Here is a 23905-nt window from a genome sequence, read left to right on the forward strand (position 1 = left end):
ATGCACCAAAGAGTAAGTAGATTCCTCACTTTTTCACTGTTGTGTTCTGTGAGCTTTTAAGTAGGGTGCAGTAAACAGTACATAGAGTCGACTGTTCTAGTTTTGAAATTAGCGTTCCAAATATTGTCTGGCTGCAATGGAGAAATAACCCACACCGTGTGTTTGTATTTAGATACTGGCAAGGTCTTCACGTGGGGTAGAGCAGACTATGGGCAACTCGGAAGGAGTGCAGTGGTTCACGATGGACAAAGAGAGGAGGTGCAGAGATCATCTGAAGAACATGTGGAGCAGTTGTCTAATGTGCCGGTTTCAGTGCCTTGCCTCGCTGGAGCATCTGAGGTAAGGGAAAAAATGTGTCCTTTTCTCAGCTTTAGAATTGCTCCTCTTTGCACAAGTCAAGATGCTCAGAATGATCGCCTGAAAAAACGTTCTTCAAAATGAAGCAAAAACAGCCCTTCCCTCCCACTCAAGTACTCCGAATTTAATTTGATTCAATTATTTGTAATTCTTAAATAATCATTGTGTTCTGAAGCAAGTTTGTTTTTAGGTAGAAGCTGTGAGTGAGGGATTGGAGTTTTCATTAGCAAAAAGATGGCTTTAGATTTGGTATCTTCTTTAGATGTCAAATTTGAAAAGGAAGTAGTTGCTGCTGTAATACTGTGTAACAGATTAGGTATGACCCTAACCATTTTCAGTGTTGCTTTCTTCTGAAGAAATCTGAATATGCTACAGTTTAACCCGTGATCTTCCCGCACTTCACACAGTGTTGTTCATATTGGGTTTCACTCTTAAGGCAGTAGTGTTTTTAGTTTTGAAATGAGAAACAACCTTCCTTTAGTGGGCAGCTGAATCCAGAAGGAACAAATAAATTAGTATAACTGGAAAAAATGAAGTTACACAGTATGAGAAGTAGACTGTCATTTGAATGGAATTGAAGATCTCTAAGCGCATGATTCATAGTCCCTTGACATCAATGGAAAGACTCCCATTGACTTCAGTGGGCTTTAGTTCAGGCCCTAAATGATAGAGAATTTCTCAGAGGTTGGACATCCATGCCATCAACAAGGACTTTGGAAAAGAGTAGTAGACTTATTTTTGAGGAAACTGAGCAGTGAGACTTACAGGAGTCAGAGTTAAACTGTTAACAAAGGAAAGAGCATGGAAAATTTGACACTGTTTAAGGAGTACTTGGTGCTGCAGCCACTGCAATAGAAAGATTTGGCGGAAAACTAGCCTTCTGTACTAAATCAAACAGTGCAAATCTCAAAATTCCTGGAGATCATTAGGTCCTGTAGAACAAAAGCTGGAGTTATTGTTAAACATGAAAATCTTGGTAATAGCCAATATCTTCAGTAGCATTACCATTTTAGAACGCGGAGAGTTTTTCCAGGAATGATTGTCACAGTCCCCAGAGGAACTGCACCCCTTTATGATCTTCTTGGGTGACTACACTTAGGGCTCTATCCTCAAGCTATCACTTTTCTTAGGGTGGGATCCTGCTATCCACTCCCTATAGACCAGGGAGTTGGACTGCAGACTTGTGTGATTCATTGTGATTACCTCAGCAGGTCTGACTTTAGTTCAGTGCCCGCAGTCCTGTTTTCTCAGGGGCAATGATACGGATAACCCGTGACCGCCTGCTTTTATAAACCAAACTACTATTCAGAACAAAACCATTACCAGTGAATCATACCTCAGAAACAATAAACAGCTTATATGCAGGTCTTGGCTTACCAGACAGTCATCCGTCTTCTGCATGGAGATCCTGATAAGGTCAGAGTACTTCAGGCCCTTTTCACAGGGTCTGTCTCTCTCAGTCACAGTTTTATGTCAGTTCTTGAATTGTGTATGATTACCTTTCTCCCCAGATCGAGGCTGTTTCTTCATACAGTTTGACATTTTTTGGCAGATCGAACCAGTATATATTATTGTCTCTGGGGAGTGAAACTTCCCCAGACTAGTTACTGGCACTAGGAATTTTCATTCTCTCCTCCCACCCCCTGCAAATGACTTTGGGTCATGTAGAAAATGTTTCTATCTCCTCATTTAGCCAGGAGTGCAAGCCAGCCCACAAAAATACTACATTTATAAAGTTGATATTGATAGTCTTTGACTATCTCATGCATCCATAGCATCTGTTGAATCTCACTACAATAGTTTTTGAATATTCCAGGCTACCAAAGCATGGCATTTGTCACAATGTCCATGGGAAAATATTGTACAAATAATCTATTTAAGCACCAAATTATACCTTTGTGTAATTGCAGGTAGTGTAAAGGCTTTGGAAAATATGAAACTAGCAATTTGTTCAATAGCTCCTGGGTGCTACAATAACAATACAACATATTATTATAGAGTGCTTTTCATCTCAGGATTTCAGAGCATGTCACACACCTCCATTAAGCCTTGCAACACTCCAATGAGGTGATATCTATCATTACCCTCATTTTTATGGGTAGACTGAGGCGAGAAAGTAAAGTGACTTGTGTAAGACCACACAGCAAGTCAGTGGCAGAACCAGGAATAAAGACTGAGTCCTAGCTCAAAGTCCTTTGCTCTAGTCACTAGACCATGCACAACATTATTACTGTTAACTTTTATATGTATTATGGGTAACGTGTAGAGATCTCAGTCAGGATTGGGGTCCCATTTTGCTAGGTGTTGCACAAACTCATGGGAAGATCTAGCCTCTCCCCTGTGGGAACTTATTATTTAAGAAGACAAGTGATTCATGAAAGGTGGAGTTGTATTCCATTTTTATACACCTTGCAACAGAAAAGATGAGTAAAAATCACCTCAACTTCCTTCAACTGCCCTCATCCGTATTCATCCTTAGGACGGTTGTGGGAGAAGGGTGGTCAAAGCAAGCATCACTGCTGCAGCAGCAGGGATATGGGATGATGGGAAAAGAAGCGAGAGCCGATAAGACCAGGGGCAGAGCTCTGAATGGCTTTGAACAGTTAGGTTACAATAAAACAAATGATGCCAGAACTCAGGTGGAGTCTGCAGTCTACCTATAAGATTTAAGTCTTAATTTCAAGTGCAAATTGCAGTGTGAACGCCACACCAGACAGAGGGAAGAAGGAAGTTGCAGTACATAGGGTGCTTGTCTGGGATTTAGAAAACTTGAGTTCAATTCCTACTCCTGAGGGCATTCTGCTCCAAAAAATTAAAAATTCTGCACACAATATTTTAAAAATCTGCAAGTTTTATTTGTCAATAAATAAATGCAGCGGCTCCAGCATGGCAGTGGGGAGCACAGGCCACTGGTGCACGGAGGTGGGAGATTACCCTGCAGCCTCCCCACCTTCCACCCCAGGGACATGGACTCATTGGTGAGGCTGCACCTGACCCTGACACAGCACAAGGACTGGGTTTGCCCCAGAAACACCCTGGGGCCATGCCCCTCTGCACCAGGCACATCAAGTGTGGAGCAGGAAGGCTTAACCAGGCAGGATCCAAGTGTGGAGGGGCTCAGTGTGGGGGGATCCAGGTGTGGGGTGAGAGGAGTCTGTGTGGGACAATCTGGGTGCAGGCAGCTCAGTGCGGGGTCTGGATGTGGGGGATCTGGATGCACAGAGGTTCGTTGTGGGGGTGGGGATTTCCAGGTGCAGGGGCAATGGGACTCTGCTGGGGCTTCCAGGTCAGGGCTCAGCAGGGGGGGTCTGGGTGCTGGGGGCTCCAGATGCAGAGGTTGAGGTTCAGTGGGGTGGGATTCAGGTGTGGAGGGCTAGGGGGGTTCTGGGTTTACAGGGTGAGGCTTGGCGGGGGTGTCTCAGTACGGGAGGTCCAGATGCATGAGAGTTGGGTGGATGGGGGAGCAGCTTCCTCTACAGTGACCCCTCCCCCTGCAGTTGAGGAGCAATGGGGGCAGGAAGCAGGGGAGGATGCTGAGCTTCCTGCAGCTGGGGGAGGTTTCTGGGAGTGGGTCTGACACAGCCCCAGCCACTCCTTGTAGGGGAAGGGGAAGTCCCAGTCCTTTTCTGCCTTCAGCCCAGCCATGACTAGCTGCTGATCCCGGCTCAGGGTAGGCGCCACTGGCTGGTGTGTCCACATCCCTGTGGTGATTTACCTCTCTACCAGCTGCTTTAGTGCCTGAAACAATGTACCTGCACAGTTAGGGAATGGTGCATGACTGCTCTTGCAGCTTCCCTTTGCTTCCCTGTCACGAAGTCATTTTTCTGCGGGAAAGCAAAGAAATCTGCGGGAGACATGAATTCTGCACACGTGCAGTGGTGCAGAATTCCCCCAGGAGTAAATTTCCTGCTCCACCGCAGGCTTCCTGTGTGATTTATTCTCTCTGTCCCTGAGTTTCTCATCTGTAAAATGGGGATAATAACACTGCCCTACCTCTTAGGAGTGGTGTGACATTAAAGATTGCAAGGCACTGAGTACCTGAGATAGTAAAGATGTTTGGTTGCTTGTAGTTCTTTAGGGAAGTAGGTTCTAAATACCCAAATCAATGAAAGCGACAATACCTAGATGTACAGTAATTCATAAACAGCAACAAACTTCACCTCTGACCTGGGGAATTGAATGGTTGTAAACATCTGCTTTTCCTTTTGACTCCAGCTATCCTCCTGCATGTGCTTGTGTTCAGTTTATCCTTCACTAATGTTAGACTCTCAGCCTGGGAATTTGAATTCAAGATAATCAGTGCCCATCTTCATCCCCTCAGAATTGACAGATTAAGCAGCAATGGCTGACTTGACTGCCTTTCCTGCTGTTGCCACCTCAAGGAGAGGCCTGAGTTAAACATCTGTGCTTTGAGGTAGCCCCTTTTCAGTGAGACTAGGGAGGTTTAGGAGAAAACATTAAGAAGAGAGCAGAGTTTAAAGGAATACAGATGGACTGATTCAAATGCAGTATTGGAAAAGAAAGGACAGATTGAAGTTAACCTTAACTCCCAATGTTCAGTTTGGGAGACAGTTCTTAAAAATAATATAATCTTTATCCTGAGTAGAGCCAGGTGATATTGTTTTGATGAACAGAAATTTTGTTGAAAAATGCATTTTTTGAGGGGTTGGAAACAAAACTGAATTTTTCCCCCCGGAAGTGTTGAAACAAAGTGTTTCAACATTTCACTTAGAAAATGTTGACATTTTGTTTAAAAAGTCATTTTTGAAATGCCATTTTGAGTCAATATTCAAAATGTTTTAATTAGACCTGAACAAAATGATTTGGCAAACCAAAAAATTCCATTTCTGTTTTAAACAATCCTTTTTTTGGATTTTTCAGTTCAGCCATTGAATGGAAAAATCAGTTATTCACTTATCTCTGAATCCTGAGCCTATTTGTAAGTTTATATAAAATTGATTGAAATAAATTTTTGGCAAGGCTATAATCTGCTGGTTGCTTAGTGACTTGAGTTAGCATTGTTTAAAAATACAAGGGAAAAATTGTGTTCAGATAATATTCAGCATCAAACATAAATAAGTTTGCTTTTTATTGTCAGTTTAAGGCTACTGTCCTGTCGTTAATGCAGACTGTGATCTCTGCTATGTAGCTTGTTTCCTCTACTCATGTGGTTGACCTACTGCTTTCTCCTGCAAAGGGTGGTGATTGTTCTGCGTGTGCTGCAAATATTCAGGATGCCATATCAGTCTGTACTGAAAATCTCCTTGTTTCTGAGTTAACCATATGTTGCTTTAATGTAGCTTAATTCCATTACCTGTATTCACTTGGAAATATTGTTCTTGGGAAGTATAAGCAAAATCTTTTTCTTTTTTTCTTCTTTAAATGTAAACAATGGGAAACAAAAATCAATAAAAGGGACAATCTTACAGCAATGTAATGACTGCTCAGCGCCTCTTTCAGTGATAGCTTAAGCTCATAAAGAGTTGGTATCTATATTACAATCATGAAGCATCATGTGTTTAAATCTACTGAATAATTATATTGCAGATAAATATATTATTTCCCTTTCTGTGCAGAATAAGTCACTGAGAAGAAATTTCAAGTTTGTGCTGAAATCAGTTGTGTGGCATTATTCATGAGGTGCTTTTGTGTTGTATGGGGGTTCTTGATTGGACCTCTTAGGAACATCTGATTCATCTATTGCCTGATGTACATTCATATCCGCTGCTCTTGAGATGAAAGGACAAATGGAGATTAAATAAAAATGGATTGAAATTTGATTAGCCTCTCTGTTTAGTGAATGTTACAAAGACCTAGTTTATCTTTTCCTTCTTCTCAAAATGCTTCTCCAGCCTGTCTGGTATTTTTGGTCTTAATAGCTACCCTTTTACTGTTTGTGATATGTTCGGCATGTCGTTCATTGCAGCGAACATTCACCGTAAGCAATAAACTGACTGAGAAGAAGTCATTCTATATGACTAAATGGCTTTCACTAAATTGAAGGGAAGAAGGGATATTTTCTCTTTGGAAATAAAGAATCGCCTTCACATACGGTCACATTCCCATTGTAGCCCTAATATCACTAAAGAAAGTTCTGCTAGTTTGCAGCTGTTCTGGGCAGTGAGCACTGGAGTTTCTGAATGAAAAGAAAAATTAGAGCAGCGAAGTGAAAAAATGACGACTTGCTGCATTACACGGTCATCATCAAATGAGTGACTGTGTGTGCTTAGTCCACTCCATCAATATCAAGCCAGTATAATAATGGTGTATGCAGGGGGTCTACCACACATCTCAGGGCTGGAGACTGAGAATACCCTGTGAGCTGGAGTAGCTTCTCCTGGGCCTGTTGTGTGGCTCCCATGACCCTGCCCTGCCTTCCCACCCACTATGGAGCCAGTGTGGAGACCTGTCCCTGGGTGTGTAGGGATTGTGCAGGCACTCCCATGTGGCTGCTTCCCCTGTGAAGGGCATTAGGGGTGCAGTGTGTGTTGCACTGGCCTTTTGCATCTGGTAAATATTACTGTGCAGTTAGGTATAGCTGGCTTTGTTAATACTTTACCCTCTTTGCTGCACTAATTGATATATTTGTTCATCCATAGGCCTTTGAAAGGCACGTGCTTTTATTTCCCCCCCCACATCACTATATTATAGAGATATATAAGTAATATTGTACTTGCAAGTGATCAAGCTTCTAGCTACGAAGTACACAATCTCAGCTGCTATCATAAGGTGACAAATCTCCATGGGGAACTTTGACTCTAGACTCCTGTAAATGGAGTAAAGGGAAACCCTAATCTCGGAAGAATAATATACTTCAATAAAGACCCAATAGGAAAACATCTACTTCAAACTACTCTTCTAGTTTATATTGTGGCTTCTGATGGTAAGTCAATAAATATTTCTTAAAATCTTGAGGATAGATTTATTTATAAAACATGTTAGCAATAAAGTGAAAATGAACACTTGGGAAGATAACATATTCATGACCTTAGAGTTACATATTACCTGCATAGCTCTGTGACAGAGTGCTGAGAGCCAGTGGTGGACCCCGCACTATGATCACTTAAGCCTTAACTAGCTCCACCAGGAAAGGCCAGGAAAGGCCTGATGGAGGAGGAGATAACTTTATTGCCAAACCAGAGTTTGGGGGTGGGGGTTTGATGAGCTAGGGAGCTAATTATCCCACCACCTGGGGAGGCTAGTTAAAAACACAGGAAGGAAGAGCAAAAGGGCAGGCTAGCAGAGCCCATAGGAAGAAATGTCTCAGACTGATGAGGTCTCTTTTGCTTCCTTTCCGTAGAAAGAGAGAGAAGGAGATGAGGATTAGGAAAAGCTGTAAATAGACTTGCTGCACAGGATTCTGGTTAGGCCTTTTTTGATGAGGGTAATAAATAAAATTCATAGAGGTGATAACCAATCAAAAGACATCTGAGACTGTTTGTGAGGGATCTCAGTACAGGAGAGGAGTCTGTCCTGTTACAAGTTCATATGGCTTTATTTGTTTCATTGTATGCTGTAAAGGTTTGCAGCCATGGCCCATATATTAGAGTAAAAATCTGAAAACAGAAATAAGTTTTATTTCTCTGTAAGAGAAATCCTATAGATACCAACTCCGAAAGGCCAGATTTTTCTGTGTAGCATCTGAGAACAGATGTATGTATTGTGAGTTTTATGAGGGGGTATAATTATAATTTTCCACTCTTTTTGCAGTAACTTTTTAATTAGTAAAGAAAATATTTTGTTAAAAGTGTTGGGTGAAAAATAAAAGCTTCTGTTAACACTTGCTCCTTGTTTCAATTCTGGGGTTTTGAGCAGTGCCATTGAATTGCTAGGACACCACTCAGTGTTGTTATTTATATGATAGAAACTTAGAGAGGGCGCCCCCTTGTAGTGGCACTGTACACAATCATAGTAAAATATGATCTCTGTCCTGAAGAGTTTATAATGTAGGTAGACAAGACAGACAAAGGGTAGGTGTGGAAACAGAGAAATGAAGTGACTTGCCCAAAGCCAACTGCAAAGCCAGGAATAGAAGCCAGGGCTCCCAAGTCCCAGTCCAGTGCTCTCTTCTATTACTGAAGGGGAAAGTTACCTTATGTGTGCACGCAACAAATAGTATTGATTATCCTGATCTTAATCCTGACCCTGTTTTGGTTCCTTTGTGCTGCTGTCACTGTGCAAAGTGGCCAAAAAGCTACTGGATCTCTACAGCTAGCATGGGGGTGACCCCAGTTGGTGGAGAGGTGGCACAGGTTGTTTCCACCCTTCTTCCCTGCAGCCTCTAATGTAGGGCACGTGGTGGGCTAATTCCTGCAGGAAGGGATCATGGCTGGAGCACACTGCTTTCCAGCAATCCTTGGCTCGCAGACTGCCCTTTTACACCATAGCCAGCCGGGTGTGCTTTAGAGCAGCCTTGGGGATATTGGATGCAGCTGAAGGTTGGGGCACCAGCAGTCCAAACTGCTTTCAGTGTTGGAAGTTTGTTCCATCTCCAAATCTTTCATACGTGATACTTTCTGGACAGTATAAAGGTTACTTCTGAGCTCCATTACAAGTATTGTTAATGCTCCTAGAAAAAGCTACCAGTATACAGACCCTTCCTTTTCACTTGAAGGAATACATTTGTTTCAATTTATTCTTTTTATAAAAACCATGGTAGGCTTTAGATATTATCTATGACCTGGTTCAGGGGTGGGTGTCCATTCCTCAATTCAGTATTTCTCACTAATGTTAATAGTTCATAGTTAAATGTTAATAGTTCATATGCATGTACAGCTGTGGTAATTTTGAATGTGTTATTAGGAAGCATATGCTTGGTTTTGGAAGAACATAGAATAATTTGCCCTGTAACCTATGTGGGGGCAGATTATTCCACATCTGCCTACTGTGGTGTACTTAAAACTTTCTCTGAAGCATCGTGTTCTGGCCCGTCAAAGGCAGGATACTGGACTAGTTGGACCTAGGGTCTAATCCTATAAACCCAAACCATGGGTGCAATAAGATATTCAGAGGACCATGGCTGTTTCAGAGAGAGAATGCAGACCCCTTATGTAGGTGAAATGGTGTTATGATGCTATAGATGCCTTTCATAGGGTAAACATACCTTGTTTTCAGTGTTCTAGAGTTCATAGACTCATAGAAGATTAGGGTTGGAAGAGACCTCAGGAGGTCATCTTGTCCAATCCCCTGCTCAAAGCAGGACCAACCCCAATTAAATCATCCCAGCCAGGGCTTTGTCAAGATGGGCCTTAAAAACCTCTAAGGATGGAGATTCCACCATCTCCCTAGGCAACCCATTCCAGTGCTTCACCACCTTCCTAGTGAAATAGTGTTTCCTAATATCCAACCTAACCCTCCCCCACTGCAACTTGAGACCATTGCTCCTTGTTCTGTCATCTGCCACCGCTTTGAACAGCCTAGGTCCAGCCTCTTTGGAACCCCCATTGAGGTAGTTGAAGGCTGCTATCAAATCCCCCACCACTCTTCTCTTCTGCAGACTAAATAAGCCCCTTTCCCTCAGCTTCTCCTCATAAGTCATGTGCCAGAGCCCCCTAATCATTTTTGTTACCCTCCGCCGGATTCTCTCCAATTTGTCCACATCCTTTCTGTAGTGGGGGGCCCAAACTGGACACAATACTAAAGATGTAGCCTCACCATTGCCGAATAAAGGGAAATAATCACTTCCCTCACTCTGCTGGCAGTGCTCCTACTAATGCAGCCCCATATGCCGTTAGCCTTCTTGGCGACAAGGGCACACTGTTGACTCGTATCCAGCATCTCATCCACTGTAATCCCCAGGTCCTTTTCTGCAGAACTGCTGCTTAGCCAGTCGGTCCCCAGCCAGTAGCAGTGCATGGGATTCTTCCGTCCTAAGTGCAGGACTCTGCTCTTGTCCCTGTTGAACCTCATCAGATTTTTTTTGGCCCAATCCTCCAATTAGTCTAGGTCACTCTCGACCCTATCCCTATCCTCCAGCTTATCTACTTCTCCCCCCAGTTTAGTGTCATCCATGAACTTGCTGAGGGTGCAGTCCTTTCCATCGTCCAGATAATTAATGAAGATGTTGAACAAAACCAGCCCAGGACAGACCCCTGGAGCACTCCGTTTGATACTGGCTGCCAAGCAGACATTGAGCCATTGAGCCCGACGATCTTGCCAGCTTTCTATCCACCTAATATTCCATTCATCCAATCCATACTTTTTTAACTTGCTGACAAGAATTCTGTGGGAGACCATATTAAAAGCTTTGCTAAAGTCAAGATATATCATGCCCACCGCTTTCCCTATATCCACAGAGCCAGTTATCTCATGATAGAAGGCAATCAGGTTGGTCAGGCATCACTTGCCCTTGATGAAGCCATGTTGACTGTTCCTGATCACCTTCCTCTCCTTCAAGTGTTTCAAAATGGATTCCTTGAGGACCTGCTCCATGATTTTCCGAGGGACTGAGGTGAGGCTGACCAGACTGTAGTTCCCAAGATTCTTCTTCTTCCCTTTTTTAAAAAGATGGGCGCTATATTTTCCTTTTTCCAGTTGTCCAGGACCTCCCCCAATCACCACGAGTTTTCAAAGATAATGGCCAATGGCTCTGCAATCACATTAGGCAACTCCCTCAGCACCCTTGGGTGCATTAGATCTGGACCCGTGGACTTGTTCATGTCCAGCTTTTCTAAATAGTCCTTAACCTGTTCTTTCACCACTGAGGGCTGCTCACCTCCTCCCCATATTGTGCTGCCCAGTGCAGCAGTCTGGGAGCTGACCTTGTCTGTGAAGATGGAGGCAAAAAAGGATTGAGTACTTCAGCTTTTTCCACATCATCTGTCACTATGTTGCCTCCCCCATTCAGTAACGGTCCCACATTTTCCCTGACCACCTTCTTGTTGCTAACATACCTGTAGAAATCCTTCTTGTTACCCTTCATATCCCTTGCTAGCTGCAACTTCAATTGTGCTTTGGCCTTCCTGATTACACCCCTGCATGCGCTAGCAATATCTTTATACTCCTCCCTAGTCATCTGTCCAAGCTTCCACTTCTTGTAAGCTTCCTTTTAGTGTTTAAGCTCACCGAAGATTTCTCTGATTTATATCATTCCCCGAGACTTGGTCTTGTCACCTATTTGTATTGGACTTTGCTACCCTGAGAGATACTTGAAAACATGATTTCTTGCCTTATTGAGGGAGAAGATGATTTTGTGACTAAAGCGCAGGACTGAAAATCATGTTATTGGCTCTATTGCAGATGATGTAAGTGGCAGCTGTTTCCCTATCTTTAAACATGGTCCTGACTCAGTCTCATTGTCGAATCACTTAGACCTCTTTTACACTCTAATGGTCAGGACACTGTCACTCACTCAGCCTCACTGCACTCTTCTCATCTGTATATGGTTTGGTCAGCTGGTGTACATTAATATAACTCCACTGAAATTGCCAGCTGAGAATCTGGCCCCATATTTCTTTTGTGGCTAAAGGGCTCACATTCATTTGCTCAGCTAACTCTCTGACCTGTTCTCTTCAGAAGTACATCACTACATAAGTGAAGTCCTTCAGTGTTGGGACTGATGTAGTTAAGCTCCACTGTGAATACATTGAGGCACTGATAGCTGCTGAAGCTTCACTTTGGTGACGTGAATTAAAGATGAGGCTCTCCTGAAACTACCTTATTGGGCAATTCGGGATACTCTTCCTCATTATTATCTATTAAGTATTAACGATGTATTCTGTACTGTACAAAACTCAGGATGACACTGTTCTTGCTCCAAGGAGTGCAACATGGACAGGTAGAACAGCTCACACATATAAATGCTTTGGATGAGTGGAGGAAGAACTCAGTGGAGCTACACCGATTTAAATACTCACTTGTGTTTGTAGGTGTGAGGCTGCATTTCTTCCTTATCAGTTAGTAGGCTTGTGGAAGAAGTGGAAAGGGATTTGAATTAAGTGTGATCTCTAAACCATCAAGCTTGGAAAGCAGTGGTTCTTGAAGAAATATCATCCTATCCAGAAAAGGAGCTTGGCTGGTTTTGCTGTGTCACTGGCAGTTCTGCCTTGTTCTGGTGATAACTCTGTGAAGGGGGACAAGTCCTTTTTGCTAGTATTTATAGAGTGCCTGTGGCAGGGTGAGGAGGACTTGCACATCCCTACCAATCCATCTCCTCTGTACATTTGGAATGCTTGGGATTGCTGATTACACTCACAGGCTTTCATGAGAGACACCTGTGGATCCAGAGCTCTGTTTTAATGTACTCAGTTTAGTATGAGAGGGAGTGCTGGTCTAATAGTTAAATCAGAGAATTGGGAATCATTCTGAACTCTCTCACCGATTCATTCTGTCACTTTGGCCGTGTCAGTAAACCTCTCCATTCTTCTGTTTTACATCCATAAAGCAGGTATATAAAATGTACCTACCTTAAAATGGTGGTAGGAGACACAATTAACTTATGTCTATAAAATGCATTGAGATCCTTAGATGAAAGGAGCTATATTAATGTATTATCATCTTTTGTCTCAAGATCGGTATATTGATTTTATTGCATTGGCATCTAAAGACAATAGAAGAAAACAGTTTCTTTGTGATACTTTTTTTTTAGATGCCTTATTGAGTTTAGATGTTACTTTTGCAATTAACCCCCTTCATTACTAAAGAAATTTTGTTTTAATTAAAAAAAAATTAAAAATTAAACGTCCTGAGTTCTTTTACTTCCCTCATCCCCACATATTTTTTTAAAGAACTTCTCCTCATTTCTTTCTTTGTTTGTGGGATATTCCGGTGGTGTCTGTCTTAGAGAGAGGTGAAAATTAACAGTGTGGTGTTGGAAACTCGCTTACCAGAGAGAGGCTCCCTAACCTTGCAGTGTTTTGAGTCTGAAATAGAACTGAGATCAGGTGCCTGAGGGGTGTGTCATAGAAAAGAGCTGGAGTACCGATGAGCTGCTAATTTGGTCCAGAGTTGTTGCACAGATGAAAAGGTTTTGTTTATGCTACCTCAGTCTATCAGATGGATGTGTTAGGTAGCTGCATTCTGATACTTCATTATAAATTAGAAAAATGTAGCCCATGTCATCTGTTTTTATAACTAATCAGATCAGGAGGAAGCAAGTGTTACACTGTTTTTAAGGGCACAATTGCTTTATTTCTGGCTATCGCAATTTAGAATTAGCTCATTATTTTAGCCTAATTCGTAGCTGAGAAGAATAAATACAACCTGTCAGTCTGATAGGTAGGTAATGTAATATTCTCTTTTCTGTCCGTAGAGGCTTTATCCAGTTTGCTCTTGAGACTGATTGCCTCTGAGAAACTGGATTGTCTGATTTTTCCTTGATTGGTGTTTAAGATACATTGATAAAATAGCAGTATAAGGAAGTTCACTTTAATTTTCTTGTAAACAGGGAACATCTGTTTCTTGGCTTCTCAGTTTATCTTACACAATACCGAAATGTACACAGGTGGAATAAATAAAGGCTCAAGGGTAGTGGATTCCTAATGTAATTCACTGATGTTTGTGTCAATTAAAAATAGAGATAAAAGTTTGTGTTGAAAGTATTGAAACTACCTCAGGTAAAATTGGTATTGAATTTGTCAAAGGAATATAAAAATAAATACTCTTGATTCCCCCCCCCCAATGCGTTAAGCTAGTTGTAGCAATTAATTTGGTAGTGAAAAGCAAAAGTTACTAATCCATGAGATTGCCAGTGAAAACTCCACTAGCAAATATGGCTGCTGCCTGAGAGTTGCTAAGATAGGCTGTGATTCAGGGAAGCAATCCTGTGTAGGATAGAACTTGAGCATGTCCTGAAATTTGATGCATGTGCTTATGTTCACTGAAACCAAGCTTTAAAATTAAGCATGTGCTTCAGTGCTGTCTTGAATTGGGGCCATCTGTTGTAGGGTGCAGAAGGAGTAAGCCAGGGGCTCTCTTAGGTATATTGGTACCTTAGTTGGAAAATATATTAAGGCCTTTCTATCCCCTTTGCAACCTTCCAAGACAAAAGGTGTCAATGATACTGACAATACTATCAAATAGAGCAGAAAAGACAAGACAAAAATCATCTCTATTCACATTCTTCAGGGTTTCTCCTAGAATACAGCCTGAGAGGCAGGAACTAAAGAAATAAGATTTGCTTGTCATTTTGGTCAGGTCTCCTCCTTTCTCTTTCTCTCTCCTTTTGTATAAGAGACTGAGGGTGGTGACATAGGATGGGAAGGGACCTTCTGAGTCATGGAGACAATTCCCCTGCTATCATAGGGAACTCTTGTCATATTTATCAAGCTCCAGCTTAAAACTAGTTGTTTGTCCCCAATACTCCTATTGGGAGGCTGTTCCAGAACCTCACTTCTCTGATGGTTAGAAATTTTCTTCTAACATGAGTTGGAACTTCTAACAACTCCCTGAAAACCATTCACAATTAAATACTTGTCCTATCTCACACAAGCATGACCCCAGTTCATAATGGTCATATTATGGCCTTGTTAGAGTGGTGGTACAAGGCTGCCCCCTTATGTCCCTGCGCTGGCTACCTGCATGGTGGGTAGCAGTGAGGGAGAGGAGAAGGATCCACAGACCCATTTTCATAGGTGGGTGAGAAAGGATGGAATCCCTCCAACGTGCTGGCCAAACTGTGCTGTGCCAGAGAGAGAGCGGACACAATTTACTCCCACCTCAAAACAGCTGGGAAAAGGGAGGGATATTGTGAGTTGGTGAGTCATAGCTTTCCTTGCAGACTGTCTCTGAGGCAGCATGACACCATGCTGCTCCCAGCACTGCACTTTTAGCCAAGTCACAGCTGAGCCCGTTGGTGGTTGTTAAATATTCTTACTACACTAGCAAAAGCTAGTAACGCTTTCAGTGCCAGGCATGCACATGGCACAATATAATTTCTACCTACAAATAATTTATCATGCACAGACCTGTAAAAATAAACTAATAGTAAGTCTAAATACAAAGTCTGCCTGAAAAGCTGCCTATGATAGTATGTAACTCTTAGATAGCACTTTTCACCAATAGATCTCAAAGCACTCTACAAAGTAGGTTAGCATCTCTATCCCCATTTTATAGAAGGGGATACTGAGGTATAGAGAAATAAGTAATTTGCCCATGGTCTACCCACAGGCCAGTGGCAGAGCTGGGTATAGCACCCAGATCTTCTGAATTTGAGTCCAGTGCTCTATTCACTGAGCCACAGTGCTCTGAAGAGAAACTGAAGTATTAGGTTGTCTGGAGTGGCTTATGAGCATGAGTGCCAACCTCAGGGCAGACTGTTTGGGAGTGGGGCACAGACCCCAAACTGGTTGTGTGTTCTAGAATTGGATTTCACCAACCAAGTAACAAGTGTGAACTCCTAAAGTACTGTAACAGCCCTAACATGGAGTCACAGGCAGTCCCATTAGGCACTCTGCTCTGTCTTATCACCTCAGGCAAGCATGACTTTGTGGTAAATGGTCACATTACACCAAAGATCACAAAATATTCAGGTTACTCCCAGTCCTGAAGGACCAGTCACTTATTCCAGGTCAATTTGCACCTTAGATCTCTCACCAAGGATAATGCTTGTAGCCAATCCTGTAACAAACTAATGGTTTATTAACTAGGAACAAGTGTCATTTACAAGGTTAAAGCAGGTAACACCTCTCCTCCCCCCAAATGAGTTAGTCGGGTTTCAAAAGGTAATAGTAACTTCTATAGTAAGCAGACTCTGTATATCCTTTAGGGCTAAGCCAGGCAGAACAACTGGGGACTCCTTGCATGCTTAGGCTACGTCTATGCTACCACTTATGTTGGTATAACATATGTTGCTCAGGGGAGTGAATAAGCCACCCCCCTGAGTGACATAAGTTACACTGAACTAAGCGCTGGTGTGCAGAGCTTCTCCCGCCGACATAGCTGCCGCTGCTTTTTGGGAGTGGATTAATTAAGTCAACGGGAGGGCGCTCTCCTGATGGCGTACAGTGGCTACATGAGAGCTTATAGGCATGCAGATGTGCCACTGCAAGCTCTCCAGTTTAGCCATAGCCTTGGAAGTCCTCACCCCTCAGAGTCCAAGCAGCACAGGAATAAGAAGTTCTCCTTAACAGCCATTTTTATTCCCTTCCCCTGGTGTTCAGCTGTGATGGGCCAAGGGCTTGGGCATGTACCCTCTTTAGAGCTGTGGGGGAAGCAATCGACAAAGTCTTTGTTCCACTATGGCCCATTTGGATTCAGTAATCCTTCCTGATGGGCAGGAGATAACACCTTCTGTAGGAATCCAGCATTTTGCATTAGGTGAAGTTTTTTTTCCCTGTTTGGTGAGTTCTGTAGTTCAGAACAAACATTTTACAGTTATAGAACAAACACTTACTTATTTCCTGTTAGCATGGGATATAGAGGTTATAAGTGAGATTAATGCATGCAGCAATTTACAAGCATTTCATAAAGTCTACACACTGCACACAGTGATATAAGTCCAATACCTTTTTTAACAATACTACACACAGATGAGACAGACTGTTTTTCAGCTATGTATTTGTCACTGTTCAGTGAAGCCTAAGGGCCTTGGCATGAGTTGACACCTGATCTGCCAGCATCACATAGGCAACCTCCTAAGGTGTCTACAAGTGTAGAAGTTCTGCTTCACCTCATTCTAAGACTGCCTCCGAGGAGCAAATTTATCAACAGCCCTGAGAGCTTGCTTAAAGAGGTTTCACTGTATGAAATAGCAAATGATGCCATAATACTGTCCAGGCTTAACGGATATGCACACAGACCAGTGCCAAATCCAAATGAAATTATGGTTTAAGGCAAGAGGCTGGTAGAAAATGCCCAAGAGCATGCAGTTTTTCCTCTTCAATGTCATCAGAGCTGTTACAGAGAAGAGATTAACAAATCAATACAGTCTAAAATGAGAGAAAATCGATAGAAAACTGTAGTGGACTGGAACAAAGCTATCAATTTACAGTATTCTGTGCAGAGAACTCTCACCCAAGCCTTCTTTCATTGATGAAAAATAATATAAAAATGGCTATTTTAGGGCAGATTAATTATCTGTTTACTTGGCTGACCTTCATGACCTCAAGCCTTGCCACATTAAATTTGCTGGTCCAGCACTGCTAACTTTTCCTCTTATTAGTGCTATATTATAGTTAAGGTTTTGTCAAATAGCTTTATAAGTGTGCCATAAAATCGTATGCAAGCTAGAATCTGGCATATAGTGTGTCACCCCAGGAAAATTCTTCAGCCAACCAACCAAAAGTCAAGAAAAAACATTTTTTTTATTTTTATAGGAATTAGTTGGAATGTGGTCACATAAATTATTTATCTCTTTGTTCACCAACATTTATAAAAATATCATTATTGTTTTCAAATGAAAACAGCAGAGTTAACATTTGAAAATAGATTTTTACTGATGATGTTATATAGGTTTTTGGAAAAATATTCAGAGTAACGTTGGGATATTGAATAGTGTACTACAAATGGATGACGTGGGGCAGATCTTAATGATTCCAAACTAGCTTTTGTTGTCTATTGAATTGGTACATTGAACTTGCAGAAATAATTAGCTGCTATGTGGCTTTAAACATGGAATAAAGTATCTCTGAACAAAGTATGAACATGGAATAAAGTATCTCTGGACTGTACTTTGACTATTTCTCTCTGCTGTAAAATTTTATTTTACTTTTTTTGTATTGCGTTTGAACTTTGAATATGTTCACATTGATACATTGTTGAGACTGGCACCTTTGCTCCTCTAATGTTCCCAGTCTTTACCTCTCTTTAATCCACTTCCTCCATGAACACCTCCATGCTTTCTTGCATGCGGCTGATTCTGTGTGTCACAAGCTTTGCAAAGCCACTGTTTAATCTCTCCTTACAACTAACTTCTGCTGTGATGCTTACACAATGCTGCCAGGTGATATGGAGCAGGTGGTGAGTTTCATTGTGTGTGTGGGTAGTCTCCATGAAAGCATATTTGTGTTATTGTTACTTCATCCTCCCACCCATTGGTTTCTCATCCACCTGTTGTGGTCTTGTTACTAACCTAGACTATAAGCTATTTCGGATACAAGCTGCCTTTGAACTACATGTCTGGTTTGTATGGGGCTTATATAATGGAGCCTCTACTTGAGTTGCCACCACAATACAAACAATAATACGCAAAGGGAGACCAGGAAGTAATGTACATAATAATACATAGTCTATTTACATAAATCCAGGAAATTAGAGATGTTCAATAGCATCTGGTCTAAATTTATCCCTATTTTAAAATGCTCCCTAAAAGCTCAAACCTGGTCCCACCAAATTCAATTGCAAAACTCCCACTAAGTTCTGTGGAGAAATCAGCTAAAGTCACTTAATCCTGTGGTCCAATCACTGATTTGTTGCAGGGTGATTTGCATTTCATAAGAATTAATATCTTTGCCATGAAGGAAGCACATAAGGACTGCTTTTTAATATTTGTTCCAGCGTTAGGAAGGAAAAAATTATGAATCTCCTAGAAGACTGGTTCACAAAGTGCAAGCTCTTGAGGAGTTTTGCAATTCTCCCTGCCACCCAAGTATTCAGCTGTGTATATTATTCTTCCTGGTAATGCATGATTAGCAAGGCAGTGGGGAAACCCTCACCGCTCCCATGCATGTATTAATTTTTTTCTAAAGCATCCATTACCAAGACACATGGGTCCCTCACATTCAGTTTAAAACCAACACATCTAACAAATAGGAGATGCACAGAGTGAACAATCCACTAAACTTAGATGCAGTCCATGTCTTTGTGTAATGGGAAAGTGCATCTGGTTAAATTGCTTCAGTGGAGCTTTCTCCCTCTCCTTTTTTTTCCAGGGCAGATGGGCTTACTTGGGGCCACACCTGTTGGATGAGTTTCACCCTTTATGAATTAGTGATTAATTAAAAGCTTGAATAAACATATAAACTTTATGTATGGCTCTGAAAATCATCAGACTCTAGTGCAGGGGTGGCCAACCTGTGGCTCCGGAGCCACATGCGGCTTTTCAGAAGTTAATACGCGACTCGTTGTACAGGCACCGACTCCGGGGCTAGAGCTACAGGCGCCAACTTTCCAATGTGCTGGTGGGTGCTCACTGCTCAACCCCTGGCTCTGCCACAGGCCCTGCCCCCATTCCACCCCTTCCCGCCCCCTCCCTTGAGCCTGCCGTATCCTCGCTCCTCCCCCTTTCCCCCAGAGCCTCCTGCACACCCTGAAACAGCTGATTGGGAGGTGTGGGGAGGGTGGGGGAGGTGCTGTTCAGTGGGGCTGCTGGTGGGTGGGAGGCACTGGGAGCAGGGGGGGTTGATGGGGGTGCTGCTAACTTATTACTGTGGCTCTATGGCAATGTACATTGGTAAATTCTAGTTCCTTCTCAGGGTCAGGTTGGCCACCCCTGCTCTAGTGGACCATAAGGAAGGCTGTATTCCATTGGCAAAGACCCTCAGAAGCATATATCCTTCCCGCTGATCTTGAAAAGTTCACTTCAGAAATGTTAAGATGCCCAAGAGACATTTAACCATTATAACACTATGTAGGTACCAGTGACAGGGAAGGATAGGAAAGGGGTCCTGGAGGCCAAATTTAGGCTGCTAGGTAAGAAATCGAAGTCCAAGACCTCCATGGTCACATTCTCTGAAATGCATCCAGTTTCTTGTTCAGGGCCACTTAGGCAGGCAGAACTGCAGGGTCTCAATGCATGGATGAGACGATGGTGTAGGGATGAGGGGTTTAGATTTATTAGGAACTGGGGAAACTTTTAGGAAAGGTTTCGGAGTGGTAGCTGTGTTACTCTGTATCAGAAAAAACAACAAGGAGTCCTTGTGGCATTTTAGAGACTAAGAAATTTATTTGGGCATAAGCTTTCGTGGGCTGAAACTCACTTCATCAGATGCATGGAGTGGAACATACAGTAGGGAAGTATAAATACACAGCATATGAAAAGATGGGAGTTGCCTTACCAAGTGGGGGGTCAGTTCTAATGAGCCAATTCAATTTAAGTTGGAAGTAGGCAATTCTCAACAGTTGACAAGGAGTGGAAGTCACTTTTGTAGTGTTAATGAGGCCAATGTAAACAAGGTGGCCAAGGGGGGAAAGGGGGAGCCTATACAGGAAGGATAGGCTCCACCTAAACCAAAATGGAACCAGATTGCGGGCACTTAAAATTAAAAAAGTCATAGAGCAGTTTTTAAACTAAGGGCTGGGGGAAAGCCGACAGGTACAGAGGAGCACGTGGTTCAGACAGAGACATCCCTTAGGGAAGGATCTATTAATGGAGATTCTCTATGTCCTAGTAAGGAGGAGGGGATGGAAGATGATAAAATACAGGTAGGATTTGATGAGAAACAGTCAAATGAAAAAAAGACCCATTCAATTATACCATGTAATGGCAGACCGCTAAAAAGTGACAAGTTTTTAAAGTGCTTACATACAAAGGCTAGAAGTCTAAATAATAAGATGGGTGAATTAGAGGGCCTCGTATTAAATGAGGATATTAATATAATAGGCATCACAGAAACTGTACCCTCTGGGGCATGTGACATTGGCCATTGTCAGAAGATGTGATACTGGGCTAGATGGACCTGTGGTCTGACCCAGTATGGCCACTCTTATGTTCTTATGACTGAGAAGAAGAGAGTAATGTACAATGCAACTTCATTCTGCAAATTGCTTTTGTATATTGCGTGATGCCGTATTTTGGCTTCCTGTTTACAAATTCTATCTTTTAAACCTGTATACACTAGTGCAGAAGAATTTGTCTGTTAGATATATTTCTAACATTCTTGTAATCTGTAATTCTGGCCTACCCCTTTTCTCTCTTCCCTATTTTGATTTTTTTGTTGGGTTTTGTTTGTCTGAGGGAATTAAATCCCCCCCCCCTTTGCTTTTGTAATTTCAAGAGCAGCTTTAATAGTATTGCAGAAGAACACACAGAAGGAGAGTTGTTCTTTTGTTATGTTTGTGGCTGCCTTGAGCAGAGTCCAGAAATAGCAATAGAAAACTGATTTTCCTTGCTTTTTTTAAATGAGGATTTAACCATGAAAAAGCAAAGATGCAGTTTTCACTAGGGTAAAGAAGATTAAACTGTAAAAGGGAGTAGCACATTTAGAACAGTTATGGGTATGTTAACAATCAGGAAGAGGATATTAAGCCAAGATTTTCATAAGTGACTAGTGATTTTTGGATGTCTCAATTTTTGGAAGCCTAACTTGAGACTCCCTAAAAGGACCTGATTTTCAGAATCTTGAGAGCAATTTAGGATTAGAATGGAAACTGTTGTGTTGCCTTAAATATAGTGGCTACTACCGTTCTTGCTTTAAATGTAACTGTCCATTGCCAAGAACACTCTGATGGCAGTATGTTGTCTTCCTGCTTTAGGGCCTGACCAGGGTGCACTGAAGTCAATGGTGGGGTGTCTTTCCAGTGACTTCAGTGAGCACTGTATTGGAACCTTATTCACTCCTACACAGCAACGAAAAACCCACGGCTGCCTTGTGCAGCTGACTCAGGCTCACAGGGCTTGGGCTGCGGAGCTGTTTCATTGCTGTGTAGACTTATGGGCTTGGGCTGGAGCCCAAGCTCTAGGGCCCTGCAAGGTGGGAGGGTCCCAAGCCCAGAACTCTACACAACGGTGAACATCCCTGTGAGCCTGAGTCGGCTGTCACTGGCCAGCTGTGGGTTTTTCTTTGCTGTGTAGACGTACCCTAAGTTTCTCAGAGAGCACCACATTTGGCTCTGCTTCTTGAAGTACAAGAGAAGGAAGTGCAAATGAAGATCAACACATTTCCAGCAGGACAAACTTGCTCTTTGAACTGACATATCTTGCTGTCAGAGCAGTCACCTCCACAAAATCACTGTGTTTTGCAGGGTGGAAAGCCTCTGTCAGAACCTGTCCAGTTGGTGGTCTTCAGGATTGCTGACAGTCTTACTCATCCAGAATTTCTGTAGCCAGTGAAGATGATTTAGGGCCCGGTTCAACACCCACCAAAGTAAATAGAAAGACTTCCATTGGCACTGGGCCTTAGTTCCTTGAATTTCTTGGCTTGCTCAGGGGAAGAAGTGCTTTTCACAGTCAACTGTCCATTCACCTAGTTAACATTAAAGCAGCTACCCTCATTGACTGCTGGCAATATGATCTATGCTACATTGAAATCATGTATCATATCAGCAGTAGCCAATAGGGAAGGTTGTTCCAATATAGCTTTGCTTAGTATTGTACGTTGAATGTTTGCTCTGTAGACGGTATCGTTTTCTCCAAATCTGAAATATAAAAAGGGTGGCTGCAGGCCATATTTTCAGACTAAATGGGCTGGCTTAAGTGCTAGCACGTAGAATTGATCTAGATCAGAAATCTCTGCTTTATCCTGCACTTGCTTTCATGCTATTGTTTAAATCACTAGATGTAGGGTATAATTTTTTAAAAGTGCCCAAATGGTTTAGGAACCTAAGTCCCATTTTCAAAAGTGATGTGGGCAGTAGAAGCCTAGGTCTCTTTGGAACTTATGGTCCGGAGCACCTTAGTCACTTTTGAAAATTGGACTTACATGCTTCTGAAAAAGTTACCTGGAATCTTCATGTAGACTTCCCAAGAAATTGTAGGTTATGCTTCTAGTCCCTCAAGAGATGATAGGATTTTCACTGGGAATACAGGTGTGTGTTACTCTTCTCTATCATGGCATCACATGTTGGAGGTGGATATTTTTTAAAGAAATTATTTTTTCCAGAAAATATTATTCCCATTATTATTATTTTATTATAGCACCTATCATAGTTTGATTCCTGATGCCATTTCTGCTCTAGAAGTGCTGAAAATCCAATATGGCTGATACTGACCATTAAACCAAGGGGGGGGGGGGGGGATGGATTTCTCACAAGTCAAGTGAGAGAAAATAGAAACATCTAATAAGGGGGCAATCAGTTTTTAAATCATGTTAAGTTTCTATTTTTCTTTTTCATTTCTACACTGGTGAGGTTATCAAGTTACAGTATCTACATTTGGGACATCTGTTTAAAAAACTTGGGAAAAGAAAAAATGTACCGGTATTAGTTGGGGCAATAAGGAAGTTGGAAGAGCCAGATAGGGATAGCATTTGGGCGTTGCATATTCATTAGCCATCAGGCTGACAAGCCTGTTTTTTATTTTACATTGGTAGCCAGAGCAGCACATAAAGTAGCAATAAGACTTGCAGCTTCAGAAAGAGAAGGGGAATGCTATGTGCACACCCGGCAATAGAATTCTATTTATTGATCCATCAGCCTGCGTTAAATCGTATGACTTAAACCTTCTGGTTTTCTCTTGCACAGCAAGTCTGAAGTGCACATTGTTTGGCGAGGAGTGCAGAAAAGCAGCAGCAAAATGTTTTGGTATATTAAGAGCAATATTTACACTAATGAATTGTGGTGTTGGTGTCGTTAACCTTCATGTACATCTGGTTTCGTTATGTATATTATCATGACTGAAAAGCCGTTCAGAAATACACAAGAAAGCATCCAGCTCTTCTGTTTGTGTATAATGTTGCAAGAGAGGGTCTTTTTCTCTCCCCCCCCCCCCCCCCGATGAATGAAGGCACTGTTCCAT

The 23905-nt window shown here is 42.2% G+C and overlaps 1 protein-coding gene across 5 annotated transcripts in view; it reads left to right on the forward strand.

Moving 5' to 3' along the window:
* SERGEF (secretion regulating guanine nucleotide exchange factor) overlaps positions 1–23905 on the forward strand; it is a 256381-nt gene that overhangs the window by 68683 nt on the left and 163793 nt on the right. For all 5 annotated transcript variants that reach the window (XR_007357408.2, XR_012668887.1, XM_048855834.2 and 2 more), the window contains exon 9: positions 173–339. Coding sequence is in view for 3 of the 5 variants with exons in the window: in XM_048855834.2 (XP_048711791.2) it covers positions 173–339 (167 nt within the window). In the remaining 2 variants the exon portion in view is untranslated. The remainder of the gene's footprint in view (positions 1–172; positions 340–23905) is intronic.

This window comes from Caretta caretta, chromosome 6, assembly GCF_965140235.1.
Source record: "Caretta caretta isolate rCarCar2 chromosome 6, rCarCar1.hap1, whole genome shotgun sequence".
Lineage (NCBI taxonomy): Eukaryota > Metazoa > Chordata > Testudines > Cheloniidae > Caretta > Caretta caretta.